The sequence below is a fragment of the Corythoichthys intestinalis genome, chromosome 10 (genome assembly GCF_030265065.1).
Source record: "Corythoichthys intestinalis isolate RoL2023-P3 chromosome 10, ASM3026506v1, whole genome shotgun sequence".
In the NCBI taxonomy this organism is placed as follows: domain Eukaryota; kingdom Metazoa; phylum Chordata; class Actinopteri; order Syngnathiformes; family Syngnathidae; genus Corythoichthys; species Corythoichthys intestinalis.
Window position 1 is genome coordinate 21,978,697 of NC_080404.1, and position 17,364 is coordinate 21,996,060.

At 39.5% G+C, this 17,364-nt stretch overlaps 1 protein-coding gene across 2 annotated transcripts in view; it reads right to left on the bottom strand.

The window, feature by feature from the left end:
• The window catches only part of hells (helicase, lymphoid specific), a 32,553-nt gene that overhangs the window by 6,996 nt on the left and 8,193 nt on the right, over positions 1-17,364 (bottom strand). For both annotated transcript variants that reach the window (XM_057848685.1, XM_057848684.1), the window contains exons 4-17: positions 15,637-15,759; positions 15,473-15,514; positions 15,371-15,398; positions 9,823-9,878; positions 9,720-9,758; positions 9,394-9,621; positions 8,923-9,105; positions 7,694-7,837; positions 7,248-7,444; positions 5,309-5,402; positions 5,052-5,213; positions 2,112-2,254; positions 1,239-1,383; positions 372-455 (exon numbers count right to left, since the gene is read on the bottom strand). In XM_057848685.1, the coding sequence (XP_057704668.1) occupies positions 372-455; positions 1,239-1,383; positions 2,112-2,254; positions 5,052-5,213; positions 5,309-5,402; positions 7,248-7,444; positions 7,694-7,837; positions 8,923-9,105; positions 9,394-9,621; positions 9,720-9,758; positions 9,823-9,878; positions 15,371-15,398; positions 15,473-15,514; positions 15,637-15,759 (1,668 nt within the window). The remainder of the gene's footprint in view (positions 1-371; positions 456-1,238; positions 1,384-2,111; positions 2,255-5,051; positions 5,214-5,308; positions 5,403-7,247; positions 7,445-7,693; positions 7,838-8,922; positions 9,106-9,393; positions 9,622-9,719; positions 9,759-9,822; positions 9,879-15,370; positions 15,399-15,472; positions 15,515-15,636; positions 15,760-17,364) is intronic.

Consider the following 17,364-nt stretch of genomic DNA (forward strand, 5'->3'; position numbering starts at 1 on the left):
TGCGAGGGGTCGTGTTTTCTGAAGATGGAGGGTCCTTTGAGTTCATAGCTTTTTGTGTTAAATTTTGTGTTAGGGTCAGAAGCCACCAATTTATTGGTTGACTTCAACCCTCATCTCCATCAGCACCTCACAGACGTGAAACTAGGGTGTACTACTGACGAATTCAGTTACGGGGTCAGGCGAGATGTCAGGTATGCAAAGCCTGCATCACTTTAGTTAATTACCGTAACCCTGTATGACAAAAAATGTGTGAAAAATTTATCCTTTAGTGTTGGACAAGACTTCTGAGTATTTCTTTTATATTTACAGGATACCTAACAGGCAGCATTATCACTTGCAACCAAAACTAGCCCTTCCCCTTTTTATTTTACCTTGTGTCCTCGTTCCTTGAGTGCAGGCAGGAGTCTGTCCAGTATAAGAAATTTCCCAGAACACTGTACGAGCTGCTCATCAATCTGCATTAAGAATGGGCAGAGAAGATGTCGAATGCATCACATTCATGCACGTTTGGAACAGCAATGTGGACTCTTGTCTGGGGAGCCTTGCGGTAGGGTGGGGCGTAGACCACTGGTGTCCTAGCATTCAAACTGAACCGGTCCTCACATTAGAGCCGGGCAGTTTACCGAAAATTTAGTGTTACTGTGATAGTTCACGATGACCCAAGTAATTTTGACCATGTTGGTAAACTGTTTTTATTTTTTTAATGCAATGAAAAAGGGTTTTGAGGCAATTGAAGTAAATCTGCTCAATTTTCTGTAATAAGTAATATAAAATTCAATGTAAAAAAACTTATTCCAAAATAGTAGGACCGCTACAAATTGTGAATTAAAAAAAAAATATGTGGAAGAACAGAACTTTTTAGTCATAATATGTGACAAAGCCTTGGAAACTATTTTTTAAATTAATTTTTGGACTAGAACACCTTGAATTTTTACAGACGGAACATTGAGTATTTGTAGACAAAAACTAGACGAAGACTGACGCATTATCAGATAACACATAACGAAGACAAGTATTTCGTCCAAATGACTAAGACTTGACCTAAATGACTGCTTCCAAACTAATATTTGACATGGTAGTTTTTGCATAGAGCGCAGCACACAGTTCATCAAAACATTAAGTCATTAGAAATTAAATGAAGACATTTGCTTGACCATTAAAGTCACATTAAACTCAACATTCCAAGCACATTTGCGTAATCGGAAATAACATCAGATCTGAGCGTGAATTAATGTTACCTTAAATTCTTGTGTGGCCGGATTCAGGGGATATTCTATCAGGTAAGGATGATTACAGCACTTTTTCAGCAGCATTAAGATATTTCGCATCTTCAGGTTTATCTCAGCATCCAGAGGGCACTGGATGTCCAGTATTGGAGAGGGACTGAAATTAAGAGGATTCGGTAGCAACATGAAATTTCAATTGAAAAACAGGTTATTTTAATCAGAGGAATAAAGAACAACAGCGCAATAGGGTTAATTTAGCCCTTTAAGGCCCGGGCCCGTTTTTGCATGCCTTTATATTTCAAATAATTGTTCACAATGGGCCTATTTGGGTCCCTTTTTTCAGGACAAAATAACCAAGTGCAAAATGTTGTTTTCTTCACTCTGACCAATCAATATCTTAGGACCATAAAGACAAAAAAACTCCTACATTTGTTTGTCAAAATCTAATATTGATGTCCTATTGACAACCAAACATACTCAACGGACCGTTTTGAAGATTGATAATATTTACTCAACTTGTTTGGATGAGTAAGTGGAAAACAGTCGACACTGGATTTTATCGTGCGAGGAGTTGGAAGTACGAAACTAAAGTGGGTCAGAGGAGGAAGTAGGTCCCGAAGAGATATTCCCATACAGGTTTGAACCCGGAGGCAGAATCACCATCACAGGACAAAAGTGATAAGCCCGACATGGAAACAAAGCTTTCGCACCATTTCCATCGAGTCTCGATTTAAATTGGGATTACAATTGCGTTTAGCACTCCTATGGTTTATTTCTCAAACAAAAAGACTGTCTTGTGGGTCAGTTATATCCAATCTTGTGAATTCAGTATAGTACCCCCTGAAGTGACAGTGGAACATTTAAGTATGAGGGTTAGTTTCTGACCTCTTCTCCTGCTCCTTTTGGATCTTTTCCAGATATTTCTCCAGGCTTAGAGGAGTATCATCCTCTGCTTCATTGTAGTCAACAATCTTTTGAGTGCGACGCTTTGGTCTACCATTTGGTGTCAAATACACAGGCGTTTCACTCTGAAAGCAAGAGAGAATTACACATCTTTTTGTTTATATTTACTTTCATCATTGACAGGTAGCAGTATAGGTTTTTAATTCCCCAAACAAAAGATATAAATGGTGCTACCATGGTGCAACAATCTTCAGTATTTTGGGTTATCCATAACATAAGAGTGAGCTTTTCTTTCTGGAGTTTGCAGCTTCTCCCCCCTGCTAGCCAGGGCTTGTTTTCTGGGTACCGTATTTTCCGCAATAAAAAGGCGCACCTTATATAGATGATTATTGGATAATCATGGCATGGCATTCCCTTTAGCGCAGCTCCATCTCATGGATGCATAAGGCAACCCCCAACCACCACTCCTCCTACTACTACTACTACTACTAGTGCCCCTTAATAATGTGGTGCACCATTTATATGAAAACAGTTTTAAAATGGGCCATTTATTGAAGATGTGGTTTATAGTGTGGAAAATACGGTACTCTGATTTACTCCCACGTTCCAAAATCAGGTACTGTAGGCTAGCTGAGAACTCTAAACAACATTGACACATACAGACAACAATTTACAGAATACTGTATATACTATGTCCCTAGCAACTGGATGGTGACCAGTTGATGTACAAAGCATGTTGCCTATTGTTGACTGGAATACAGTACAGCAATGAGCATCATGAGGATCAGTCACACAGAAAACATTAACTTCAGATCAAATGTTTTATTGGAGTGGACAGAACTGTTTTGCTATGGTTGCAGAGTCAACAGATTATTCAGTACAGTTTTGTTCGTAAAAGATAGTGATCAGCCAAATTCACTTCTGATGGGGATTAAATTCAGGGTTTCTACAGGTATCAGAAAATGTCATGTGGACGATGCCTATTTGATTGGACTTAAGGCCTGTGCTCATCGCATGGTCTTCTAGTCAATTATTAGTGTGTTTTTATCCATTTTGGTATGTACAGTAATAGCCAGGCACGCCTCTTATTTTATCCCCAAAGGAGTATTTACACACAATTACATGTCAAGGTATGCTCTAAAACGGTACATGCAGTGTAGTTATAAAGCACATTTATCTACACGTTTTTATCGTGCCCGGAGTATTTCACATTAGCTCAAACTCACACAACCACATAATAATGGTGCTGCTGCCAACCCAATTGGAGCAATTTAGGGTATAGTGTCTTGCCCAAAGGTACTTCGAAGGTGGGCAGTCGTAGCCGGGCAGTCGTAGCCAAGACTCGAACTGCTGACCCTTCGGTTATTAGAAAACTCAATCTACCAACTGCGCCACGGCCACACTGTGGCCTGTTAGGGGTTGGTTGTTCTAAATAACAGACCACCGAATCAAAAATACACAAGCAAAGGATGACTTATGTTATTCATGTTTTTATCCTGCACCTGACAAGTATGAAAAAAAAGTCAACTAATGAAACTAACAAATCCATTCTATAACTGCTAAAAAAAAGTACTTATGTTATTCATGTTTTTATCCTGCACCTGATAAGTATGAAAAAAAGTCAACTAATGAAACTAACAAATCCATTCGATAACTGTTAAAAAAAGTAAAAAAATAAGACAACTATAATAAAAAAATCCAAAAGCATTATAACCTTGTTTTACACAAAAAGCTTAATCGATTTCATTCCCTAGAGCAGTACTTCTCAAATGGTGGGGCGCGCCCCCCCAGGGGGGCGCAGAGCGATGCCAGGGGGGGCGCGAGTGACCTCGGGGAACATGCTTTTTTTTTTTTTTTTTTTTTGCCGTACTAGAATAAAGTGTACTTGCACATCCACTCCGTGGGTGGCAGTGGCGCTCTCATTTTCAAAGTGCGTGCAGTATTTTTGAAGTAAGCAAGAGCACACGGAAGAGACTCAGGCAGAGCTGGACTCACGCAGCGACCCACTGTCTTTCTCACGTGTCCGGCCGAGAAGTGCTGTTTTCGGCTTGGGATCGTCACGACCACCGCCCTCACCTACGGTTCTCCCTCGGCCGCCGAGAATGCGCTTTTTTCGGGCCGTTTGCCTTTGACTTTTAATATAGTGGGAAATGAGGAAAGACCACTGTTTACTGAGTCTAAAAATGATTATAGCGGAGAAGCCAAATCAGTTAAGACGCCACGTTTTTCAGCGAAAATGTGCCGAATATTGCCAATTGTCACAATCGTCCCGCTTTGTCAGTGTTATATCAGTAAACCAGTGAGCACTGTGGTGAATCAGCGAAAATAAAAACTTTCCTTCTGTCCAGAGACCTTCTCCCCCCCCCCTTCTATTCAGTTTTGTTTTTTTTCGGTCAAATTTTTTGTTTCTAATCAATTTGAATTTGTTATTATTTACTGATTTTATTACATTTTATTTTTCAGTATCAAATGGTCAAAAATGTACCTTGAGTGTATTTTTACAGTTTGGATGTCTTTTTTTTTTTTTTTTTTTAACTTCAGGCAAATTGATGCGCATTGTCTTTTCTGTTACAAGCAACACAATGTTAAAAAAGTTATACTTTATTATAAGTTGATCTATGTTACTTTTTTTCTTTAATAGAAAAAAAAGGACACAATGTTAGGCTGAGGCGTACTTATAATAGTAATATAGACGAATGATACTATTTACAGTGGCGGCAGAGACTTGGGGGGGGGCGCGAAACATTTACGTCTTCCTTGGGGGGGCGTAACAGAAAATAATTGAGAAGCACTGCCCTAGAGGACGACATACAGAGTCTTTCTGACAAATAAGACGTTGATTTTAATATAGCGCTGCAGCCATTATTGTATGTGTGTGGCATGTGTAACTATAGAGCTCATAGTCCTTAAATGGGAAGATACCTTTTGTTGACCAAGCACTTGTGCGATGGTTTTGTTCATCACAGCAGTGTAGAAAATCTCCTGTTTGGCAGCCAGAGGGGCATAAACAATTATCTCTTTCTTTGGAGGAACCTCCAGTGTCACATCGCTCTTCAATCTCCTCAACAGGAAAGGAGTCAGAATCTATGAAACGGAAAGAAAATAAGTCTGGCTCAGCAATACATGAGACCCAAAATACACCATCATCTAAATACAATTGTGCGTGTTTGGAAACTGACCTGGTGCAATATGCTCAGAATGCTCTGTTCGCGCTCAGCGGCCACCAAACTTTCAGCCTCGCCGAGTGTGTCAATGTCAAACCAAGATTGAAAGCTATATTGAATAAGCAATTTGTTATCATTTGTGTTTTCAGGTAGTCTCCAAATAGAATAAACTTTTTCATATACTTTGGCTAAAATTTCAACTTTGGTGCCAGGATATGAAATTGGAAGCCTTAAAGTATTTTGTATTTTGGGAAAAATCTCAGAAATGCAGTGTCTTCACCTGCTGAATTTAGCTCTTTTGCACAAAACATGCGACGTAAGGAGCCCTTCAGCAGATCAGGTCACATGCATGAACACATTTATGTGATCAGTGGTTTGGGACTCGGACTGCCATTTTTCCAGCAGTGCAGTCAACCCAGTATTTTTTGTTGTTTCTTGTATATTATTGTCTTGAAGAGGTTCTCTTTTTTTTATTTCAAAGACAATAGCAATCCATTTAATCATTCCAGAAAGGATTGCTGCTTTCATATAGTGTATTTTTCAAACTATAGACAGCTGCCTTTTTTGCTCCCTTTGAACACATTGGCTTTATAATGAAGTGGCCTTTTATGGATTTTGGATTGAACCCCGCCTCCTGCTGTGGTCACTCTTTGCTGACCCTTAGCCACTTTCGCACAGTAGGAACTATCCGCAGTTCCTAAAACTTTTTGGGAGATGACGTCATTTTGCGTGTTCACACATGTAGCAACTAGGGAACAGGAACTAGAGTTCTGGGAACCATTTTAGTTCCTACTCCGACGTCGTGTCTTTCAATGGAGTTGTAGGAACTGAATCACGTAGGTGTTTGGTGATTCGCTGGAATCAGCAGCTACACACCTTACACTCATGCGTCTCGAGTAGCCGCTATATTTAAAAAAATAAAAAAAAACTACTACCCTGTACTAAATCTGTGTGCTTTTCCAGTCTCGTCGTTAGACGCTGGATTTGCTCGCCGATAGAAACTATTCCCTTCAAACATGAAAGAATTGCCACTGTATCCTCGACAGTCTCCATTTCAACGTTTTCCTTTCAGCTGTGTTTTCACGCTTATATTTTGTCAGAGGTGGGTGTGGCAAGTAAATAATGAGACACTGCCGCAGAGTACAACATCACAGCAATTTGTATCAGGGTCATTACCCATGTGTGAACACGACTGCCTGTCGAAGGATAGTTCCTATAACTATTGAAGCGGCCTGTAGTTATAGGTACTAAGTACTACGGCTCCTACAGTCCGAAAGTGGCTCTTGTTTGACCTAAAAACTAGTTGGTGCCTGGTTAGCACTTATTTTCAACTTGGGCCAGTGCTTGTCTGATCAAAAGAGCCAGAAGCGGTGCTAACCCAAGCACTAGCCCCGCTTGAACACCAGCAGTAGCTCAGTTTAAAGGGGCCCTATAGATGCAGGCGACCTCCACATTTTGCAGCATTGTTAGGTCTCGTGAATTAACAAATTCTTCAGCGCAATCAAAAAAAAAAAAAAAAAGGCTTTGCATCATGCCCGTGTTTCAGTCTACAATGGCTCACAGCATACATGAAATGAAAGTGCCCGAGCCGGGTAAGTTTTGGCACAGTGCCCTATGTCTGAAAGCCACAATCCGGGTAGATTGTGAGTAACATCACACAGTAATGTTGCAATATTTTATGTCTGAAAGCTTACTGTTGCTTTATGATGCCATTGTTGGTAAGCACGCATTTTTTTGAAAATTCTTTCCAGCTTTTGCTGCCGATAGATATGCAAACCCAAACAAAAGGCTTATCTTACAAAATAAAATCTGTGCATCGCTAAATTTTACTACTTAATTAGGACTTTGTGACTGACAGAAACTGAAGGAGCAAAATGTACATAGCTCACACGTTAGTCAGGTCTGGTTTATTCAAGTAACTGTTTAGGGAAAATGGGGCTCTAAGAACATTTACCTCTTCAGGTCATCAAAAACCTCTGGCAAGAGAAAATTGAGTAGAGACCAGAGCTCAGCCAAGTTGTTCTGAAGTGGAGTCCCGGTAAGCAGCAGCTTGTTGTCGGTGGGCAGCGTTTTCAATTCCCTCACTAGTCGACAGTTGAGGTTTTTAATTCTGTGGCCTTCATCCACAATCAAGTACTTCCACTGATACCGCTAGAAAAAAGAGAGAGGGGGGGGGGGGGGGACTCAATAAGCATACCATTGTTGAGTGAATTAGTCCTAAAATGCAAACAAAAAAACCCATCCAATTTAAATACCTTTGATCCCTCGTTGTTTCACAGTACAAGTCCAGATTTGTTACAGAACTTTGACATTACAATTTCCTGACATCCAATATTTGGAGCACATTTATGATAAAAAAAAAATATCTATAAACCCAGTTGAACAAGAAAATATTGATACCTGAAGAAACTTTCGGTCAATCATTGCAATCTCAAATGAGGTGACAACGACAGGATACATATTGAGAGACCCCTGGAATCTGTTCATTTTCTTTCGCAGTTTACCCCTCTCTGGTTGGGGGCCATGATAAAGCAGCACAGACACCTGCAGGAGAATTATATCAGGACAGGAGGTAGTTATAATTATGGATCCATCAAAATGAAAATCCTCGGACAAAACCAAAAATCAGAAAACCAGAGCCAAAAACAAACCAAGTAAGGGTTACAACACCAAGTAGTACGAAAACAACCATATTGGGAAGCAATACCCTTTTATTGTAGTTTGTTGTATAAATGTCCTGTAAAATAATTGTGGGTTATTTTCTTTCCAAATACAAGAAATACGTTTCAGGAGCTGAAAATGTGTGTAGGACATACTGTAGTTTTAGACCTTGCAGTCCAGCCTTTTCCCCCTCATTACATACACGTAGAAATGTTTTTATTAATTCAAACTTGGCAGGTTTTGTTAACAGCACTGTTTTCTTCGGGGTGTTTGTTTTTATCTGTTTTCCAGGATTTTGAAGTATTTCTATCTTGTACCGTGTTCATTTGTATTAGCATATATTTTGCTTTGCTGTCTGCAGCCACGTAAGCACTAAAATAAGGACCTGAAAATGTTCTATTGGGACACTATAAAAATGGTTCACACGCCCCTTAGTTGTTAATTTAAGCTAGATATCTCGATGTACGTTTGTACAGAACTGTAGTTCACAATAACCCAAAAAACTATTCCAGTCTCGCCGAAACTAGTAAAGCTCTTTACATGGCTATAACAGCTGCTCCTAATCCCTAAAATAAGACTCCGTTTGCTCGTGCAACAAGGTGGGGTCGATCAAGAGTCAGGCAATCAGGTAGAGTCCTAGTGGCGACGCAGCCGAGCGAAGTGGCTCTCGGTCGGAGTAAACGGCGATTGGCAAAAGGGGTGTGGAAGTCGCATAAAAAATTTTTTTTTAAAAAAGACATGACAAAGAACTAGTCGTGCGATAAAAGTATTGTACCAAACCACAGAAAATGTACGTGTATGCACTTGAATAATACATCTTTATACTGTTTGCCCGATGAAAATTCCAAACTACACGAAATTCGTGAATTTTTCAATTTTGAAAACACAACTGTAAAATGCAGGCCTTTTTTTTTTAAGTATTTCAAGGACCTGTACGAACCCTGAATGTACTCAGTAGCCCCCATTACCTCGGGTGTGAAGCGTTTGAATTCATTGATCCAGTTGGGCAGAGTTGAGAGTGGTGCCACCACCAAGAATGGGCCCATGACTTTCTTTTCAATCATCATGGCGATGTGTGCAATACACTGAATTGTCTTTCCCAGTCCCATTTCATCAGCCAGGATCCCATTGATGCCATTCTCCCACAGCATCTGACGTCAAAGCATAAAACCATGTCAACTACATTAATGGAACAATTAAAAAAGTTTAAATGAACTATGACCCAAACAAGATGTGAAACAAAACTGCCATTAGGGTGGGCAATGATGATCATAAAATCAGGACAGGCCTAAGTGTGACCCCTTCCAGCCCCTTTTTGACAGCGCCTTCAAAATAATGCCTCAATTCAGGAATTAAATGTCATTTAACAAAATGACACAAGAGATTTCTTAACAGAGGAATTAAAGCCACACCTTCCAAGTCAGGCTGAAACAACTCACCCGAAGCCACTCGATGCCTTCGATCTGATACCACCTCATGACCCCACCGGTGAAGAGTTGTGGCTGCAGAGCAGGAACTGGCATCCCATTCACCTTCCTGTCAGGGCTCAGAAGATGTTTGGCATTGTCTCGCACAGTCTCTGCCAAACGATTCTTGATGTCTTGGTTGGAATCACTCATGTTCTCTATATCCTTGGCTTCTAGTTTCTTCTGGGTGGAGACTTCTTCCTAGCATGCAGTTTGGAACATATCCGAATAAGTGTTGTAACCATGAAGAAATCTGGAAAAGTGAATTATCTGTAGTAAAGCAAAGCAACTTATATTACCACGTTGACTTTCACCTTCTTCGCCTGTGACATGATTTCCTGCACGGAAAACAAGGGTTAATGATACTACAACAGGAGCAACAAAGTCAGTAGACTAACTTACTTCTTTAGACATAACATCAGCAATTTTGTAGTCCTCCTCTCTTCTTCTCTTTTTATCTGCAGACAGATTGGAAAGAAGTTTAAAAAAAAAAAAAAAAAAAATTGAACAGAATAGGGATGTCCCCATCACATATTTCTGCACCAGAGTCAGAGTCACCTGATTTTGAGGATCTGCCGATGCATAGTCCCGATCAGATACCGGGAAAAATACGTTTTTTTTTTTTTTTGAACAAGTTCCAAACATGTTCCAGTACTGTACTTTTTACAGAACACAAAAAAATGTATGAATTAAGACTGAACGATATTGGAAAAAATTAACATTGCATTATACACTCACCGGCCACTTTATTAGGTACACCTGTCCAACTGCTCGTTAACACTTAATTTCTAATCAGCCAATCACATGGCGGCAACGCAGTGCATTTAGGCATGTAGACATGGTTTAAGACAATCTCCTGCAGTTCAAACCGAGCATCAGTATGGGGAAGAAAGGTGATTTGAATGACTTTGAACGTGGCATGGTTGTTGTTGCCAGAGGGGCTGGTCTGAGTATTTCAGAAACTGCTGATCTACTTGGATTTTCACGCACAACCATCTCTAGGGTTTACAGAGAATGGTCCGAAAAAGAAAAAATATCCAGTGAGCGGCAGTTCTGTGGGCGGAAATGCCTTGTTAATGCCAGAAGTCAGAGGAGAATGGCCTGACTGGTTCGAGCTGATAGAAAGGCAACAGTGACTTAAATAACCACCCGTTACAACCAAGGTAGGCAGAAAAGCATCTCTGAACGCACAGTACGTCGAACTTTGAGGCAGATGGGCTACAGCAGCAGAAGACCACGCCGGGTGCCACTCCTTTCAGCTAAGAACAGGAAACTGAGGCTACAATTTGCACAAGCTCATCGAAATTGGACACTAGAAGATCTGAAAAATGTTGCCTGGTCTGAATAGTCTCGATTTCTGCTGCGACCTTCGGATGGTAGGGTCAGAATTTGGCGTCAACAACATGAAACCATTGATCCATCCTGCCTTGTATCAACGGTTCAGGCTGGTGGTGGTGGTGTAATGGTGTGGGGAATATTTTCTTGGTCCTCTTTGGGCCCCTTGGTACCAATTGAGCATCGTTGGAACGCCACAGCCTACCTGAGTATTGTTGCTGACCATGTCCATCCCTTAATGACCACAATGTACTAGAGCAGGGCGGTAAACCGAAAATTTACCGTTACCGAAATTCTTCACGATGACCGACGTAATTTTGACCATGTCGGTAAATTCGGTAATTTAATAAAAGAAAATATAGTCTTTTCATCCCGCTTTGACTCTGTGTTGTTCGGCTATGTTCATTCCCCTTTAAGAAAGCAGACAGTGTGCTTACATTTGGAGTCACATGGTTTTCAGGAAGCCAATCAAACAGAAGCCCGGTAGGCTAACGCTAGCAGCTAACGCTAGCGGCTAACGCTACAAGTAAACGGGATGAAGTCGGGCTTAAGTTAGCTTCGCCAAACTTTCACCCGACATTAAGTAAACTCTTGATGGGTTCCAGATAGGGATGGAAAAACCGAGGATTTCTGAAACAATGAACCACTTTTAAGACAATTGCCCTAAATTGAATCACTGTTTGACACACTGCAAGAGCCCCATCTACTGGATAAATAGTGCACGTTTCTTTTTAAAAGTAAAGTTGACAAATTGCCTCAGCATTACATATCTTCAATAGAATTAAGTGGATGTCGTCTATTTCAACCAGGAGATCGTGTCGTCATTAAGTGTTATTTACACAATTAAAGTTGACCTCTTTAAGCCTGTGTCATTGCTTTTGTCTGTGAAGATGTGTTCAAAGCAGTATTTGTAATACACGACAGTGCTAGTCTTGTAAGTGGCTCGTCCTAGATGATGGGGAGTAACTATGTATTGTTTATTTTTTGTAAAAATTACAGTACAGTAAGCACAGTGCTTGGGAACAGGAATATTATTTATTGCATACTGTAAGGATTTCCAAAATCATACGATGTAAATAATTGAGCCGAATAAAAGAAAGGAAAGGTTTGTGAAACATTTTTTAATTAAGTATAATTTCTGGGGAGCGGGTGGATGTGTCGTATTTGTATCTATTCTAAATATCTAAACGTATGCCACTATCTAGTGTATAACAATGCGGAATGAATTTAATGAAATTCAAGTGATGATATTTTTCAAGTCATACAAGCTGTTATAAATGTTCACACAAGAATTCTTATTGTTTACAAGATTTTTTTTAATAGTTAATGTTTAGACTGCATGTGCAATAGTTAAATTGAAAGCTGGTAAATAAATTTAACGAGAAACTGTTAATTTGTATTCCATGCATTGATTCAAATTTTTAAATTATATAACAGTTTGCTTGGGCAAATTTATCGTATATCGCCCAGCCCTACAATGTACCCAACTTCTAATGGCTACTTTCAGCAGGATAATGCGCCATATCATAAAGCTGGAATCATCTCAGACTGGTTTCTTGAACATGACAATGAGTTCACTGTACTCAAATTGCCTCCACAGTCACCAGATCTCAATCCAATAGAATAGAGCATCTTTGGGATGTAGTGGAACAGGAGATTCTCATCATGGATGTGCAGCCGACAAATCTGCACCAACTGTGTGAGGCCATCATGTCAATATGGACCAAACTCTCTGAGGAATGCTTCCAGCACTTTGTTGAATCTATGCCACGAAGAATTGAGGCAGTTCTGAAGGCAAAAGGGGGTCCAACCCGTTACTAGCATGGTGTACCTAATAAAATGGCCGGTGAGTGTATATTGCCAAGGTTCTACTCTTTTCGCATTGGTTGCACCTAACTTTTTTTTTTTTTTTTAGGTGCACCAGCACAAAATGTAGCCCTTTTTTTGGAGCGTGGGATGCAGCAGGAACCCGCAGAAAACCCCACGCAAGCACAGGAAGAACATACAAACTCTACATAGGAAGAAATGTGAGGTGGACGTGCTGTCCCACCGTGCCGCTTCATAATAGTATTTTGTTAACAAGAATAATGTAGAAAAATGTTTGTCTTTATTAAATGCTTGAGTGAGTCCACTCAAATTCGCTCACGCTTCCGAGACCAGCTTCTCACTTGAATGAGTTGCCACAGACTGGTGTGTAACAAGCTAAATAAACGATGATTAACACATTTGTGCCTTTGATCGTTGAGCTACCGAGCATTCTCTCGCCAGATCAAAACTACAAACCTCTCAGTCATCGTTAATTTTAAGTACCAAAAAGCTGCACTTGTGACCAAGAAAACAAAAAAAAAAAACGTTGGGTCGCACTGCTTAGCTAGCAGGAGGGAGGGTGAGAGGCTGTACGAGCATGACGCAAAAAAACAAATATTTTTTTAAATTGAAAATTCGATCCTTTTCACCCAATTCTGATTTCTGAAAAATGGCGCGATCGGCCCAATTTCCGATCATGTAAATCAGGGGTCCCCAAACTTTTTCCTGTGAGGGCCACATAACCCTTCTCTTCTCTGATGAGGGGCCGGGGTCAGTTTGTAACAGAAAAAGTGTGACGATTGCAGGAGTGCCTAAATGTAAAAATGTATTGTTTTTCAGAAAGCCACAATCAAATAACCCTTTCTGGATTCTTCACGGAACCAAAGTAAATAAAATAAAAATGATATAATATAATATAGTATAATATAATATAATTAGGGCTGTCAAACGATTAAAATTTTTAAGCGAGTTAATCACAGCTTAAAAATTAATCGTAATTAATCGCAATTCAAACATCTCTAAAATATGCCTTATTTTTCTGTAAATTATTGTTGGAATGGAAAGATAAGACACAAGACGGATATATACATTCAACATACTGTACATAAGTACTGTATTTGTTTATTATAACAATAAATCAACAAGATGGCATTAACATTAATATTCTGTCAAAGCAATCCCTGGATAGAACGACTTGTAGTTCTTCAAAGATAAAATTTCTATAATTTGTACTAAAATCTATGTTAAAACCCCTCTTAATGTTTTCGTTTTAATAAAATTGGTAAAATTTTCAATCAAAAAAATTAACTAGTAGCTCACCATTGTTGATGTCAAGAATTACACAATGCTCATGGTGCATAAAATCAGTCGCACCCAAGCGCCAGCAGAGGGAGACAAAAAACACAAGTAACAAGTGGACATGACACTGCTGTCATTTTAATCTGTTTGAGCGGGGCATATGCGTTAATTGCGTCAAATATTTTAACGTGATTAATGAAAAAAATTAATTACCGCCCGTTAACGCGATAACTTTGACAGCCCTTAATATAATATAATATAATATAATATAATATAATACAATATAATATAATCAGGGGTGCACATAATTTTTTTGCCCAGGTTCTCAGAGGAGGACCTGGAGATGTGACTTGGTCCTCATTGAGCTTGAGAGCCGACCCACCTGATGCGATAAATTTATGACAAGCTTTACTTAGAGCCAATTAAGTTTGATTAATTATATTAACAGTTAATGCTTGATTAACATCAACTGGCACAACAAAATTGCCATTACTTTGAAGTGAAATGTAAAGAAATAAACATAAAAGCACCAATTCAAAATAAAGGGCATTATGCGGCTCCCACATTAACTCCAAGCCTTTTTAAAAGTGGGATGTCCTCCTCATAAGACCTCATTGAACGTGTATGTTTAGCTTTGTAAAATGCGAGCAAAAACACGTTTGTCAGTGCATGTCGCTGTTCATTACCTTTATTCCGCCCTATTCCGCCACATGTCCATAGGCCGAGTGGGGTCCTGTTTGACATCGATAGTTTGCTTAATTGCCACATGCTCTCTGTTTTTTTCGTGCTTTTCAAAGTTTGGATGGCTGAAATTCTTTGACCCTACATAAAATGCGTTGCTCTAATCGGCGACATTGGGATTCTCACGGCACATTTTGTACCGCATTTCCGTGCGAGCATCATTCACTTCTAGCCATGGTACCTCCTGTAGCCACTTTTCAGCAAAAGTCCTTTTTTTCGGTAGCTCCGGTGACGTCTCTGTCGTCTGTCTGTCTTTCGATGGGGGTGGGGGAACACGGAAGTAATTACTCAGTGTGGCCTGCCTCATCGACATTTTGAGAAGTTATTTTCTCGTGTCCGCCGCAAATAGTGGTCAGCCATCGGTACGCAAAAGCGTATGGAAGCCGTTGAGGGCCAGCGCGTTTGTCTACGTCCAGTACGCATGTGCGGACCACTTATGTGCACCCCTGAATATAATATAATATAATATAATATCATGTAATGTAATATAATATAATAATACTGTATTAATTAAATAGATAATAACCAAATAACCATTGCTCAGTTCTTCACAGAAAAAAGCCAGGACATAAATAACTCTATTGGGGAAAAAAAAAAAAAAAAAAAAAAAAAAAAATTTTTTTTTTTTTTTTTTTTTATTCAGGGGGCCGGACCAAATGTGGCTGCGGGCCGTAGTTTGGGGACCCCTGATGTAAATGGATCGAGACATCACTAGAACAGAAGCAATTAATATCTGGATGTTATGTTAAGCTAAATAATAAGCAACTACCTTTTCCAGGCTCAGCACCATCAGGGATCTGTGAATAAAACACAGTTTATTATTCTATTGACAAGGTTATGATAAATATGACTACAGAAAAACAAAACTCACTTTCTTGCCCCTCTTTTCAAGTTTCTCCTTTTTCATTTTCTCCTATTGAAAATAGACAATTCTTAAAGACTAACAATTCTCAGCACTGATAATAATTCGCAACCTCAATGGCAGAGAAAGATTCATTTTCCGAATATGACAAGTAAACTGCTACATTGACGCACCTCATTCTGCTGTTGCTCCATTTTGCTCAACAAAAATTTAGAGTAGATGTTGCTCTTTTTGAGTAAATGTTGCAGTCTCTTATAGCGGATTTCATGACTTTCCTTCTCCAACTCCTGGCGAGCCTTGTAATTACAAAATGTGACACAAATAGTTCCTATGTTAAAAAAAGGCCTTATTCCCCTTCCACACAAACACATGTCATACAAGATGAATAGACTGTAGGGGTTGGAACCTCATGATACAACGCTCACAATAACGATACAACAATTATCAATACATAGGTCAGGAAATCATCCTAGGATATTGTACCAAAAAAAAAAAAAAAAAACCAAGCTATTTTCATCCTTCTGTGAATTGGAATGAGTATCACTAGTAGACGTCCAATTGATTTAAACTGGGAGGTTCATTCGCGGCCACCCTCCCTCTTAAAACGGATTGGATGTCTACGTCTGTCAGTGGAAGGCTATGAGTTAATTTTGGAGCATTTCGCGTCATTTCTTGATGATTTTCGGACACCTTCCTTTTGGGGCATTTATTGGTCCCTTCCTGTTGATTTTGGGGCATTTCCTGGTCACTTCGATTGATTTTGAGTTACTGAAAAAGAAATAACTCAAGAATTTGCCCAAATAAATAGGAAGTGACTCAAAATTGACAGGAACTAACCAGTAAATTTCCTAAAATGAACAAGAAGTGACCTGTAAATGCCCACCAAACACTGGCTGTGAATGCTCTGGTTTCATTGCCATTGACGGCACGATACGTCCAACCCAGACAAAATGAATTGGATGTCTAGTGCCGTCAATGGCAGCCAGTGAGCTAACCGTAGACACTACTCTAATGGACGATTATGATAGTAACGTGTTGGGTCTTTTTTTTTTTTTTTTTTTTTTTTTTTTAAACAAACAAGATATTGATTCTTGTTGGGAGCATATCAATAACCTTTTCGGCTACAAAATATTGCGATATATCACCTTTTCGATATATTGTCACGCCCTTAATACATTATATGGACTTTTATTTTTTAACTATTAAAGTTTTAAATTGAGAAGGAATTATTTAATCCTAGTATTTTTGCTGTTATTTGCGCCCTAGCACCAAGTGTGCGAGAGCCTTATTGTAATGCAAAGGATTCTTCTTCTTTTTTCAGGCAAATGAAAATGGCCAATTTGGAGGCCTGAACATGCTCGAAAACTCACCAAAATTTTCACATACATGCGGCATTGTGTAAATTTTGATAGTTTTTCACCGTTGCAAAAAATGTAACAAAATGGCTCAGTGGCGCTCCCTTGAATTTTTCAAAAAGGCCTCTCCTATTAGGTTTTTCCATGTAGAGCGATGAAATTTGGGGAGTCGATACCTTGTGCAAAACTGCTCCAAAAAGTCTGTTGCACCATTGTTCCAAACCCAACAAGAAATCGGGTATTTTTGATTGAATGTGAAATTTTTAATCGATTCACAGGGTGCACTTTTGAGACCATGGCGCCTATGGAGTTGGTTGGATCCCCCTCAAAATTGGTGAGACTGTTCATGAGACATATGAGATCTTAAATTATCAAAATAGTGAGTTTTCATTCACGGGCCTGACCTGGGCGGGGTGCCAAAGTCGGCCATTTTTATGGCAACACACTATATTAGGTAAATGACTAATAACTCCCTGATACAAGGTGCAGTCTTTTTCATAACTGCCATGTATGAAAGGTATCCCAGCCTGAACACGACTGCATTGA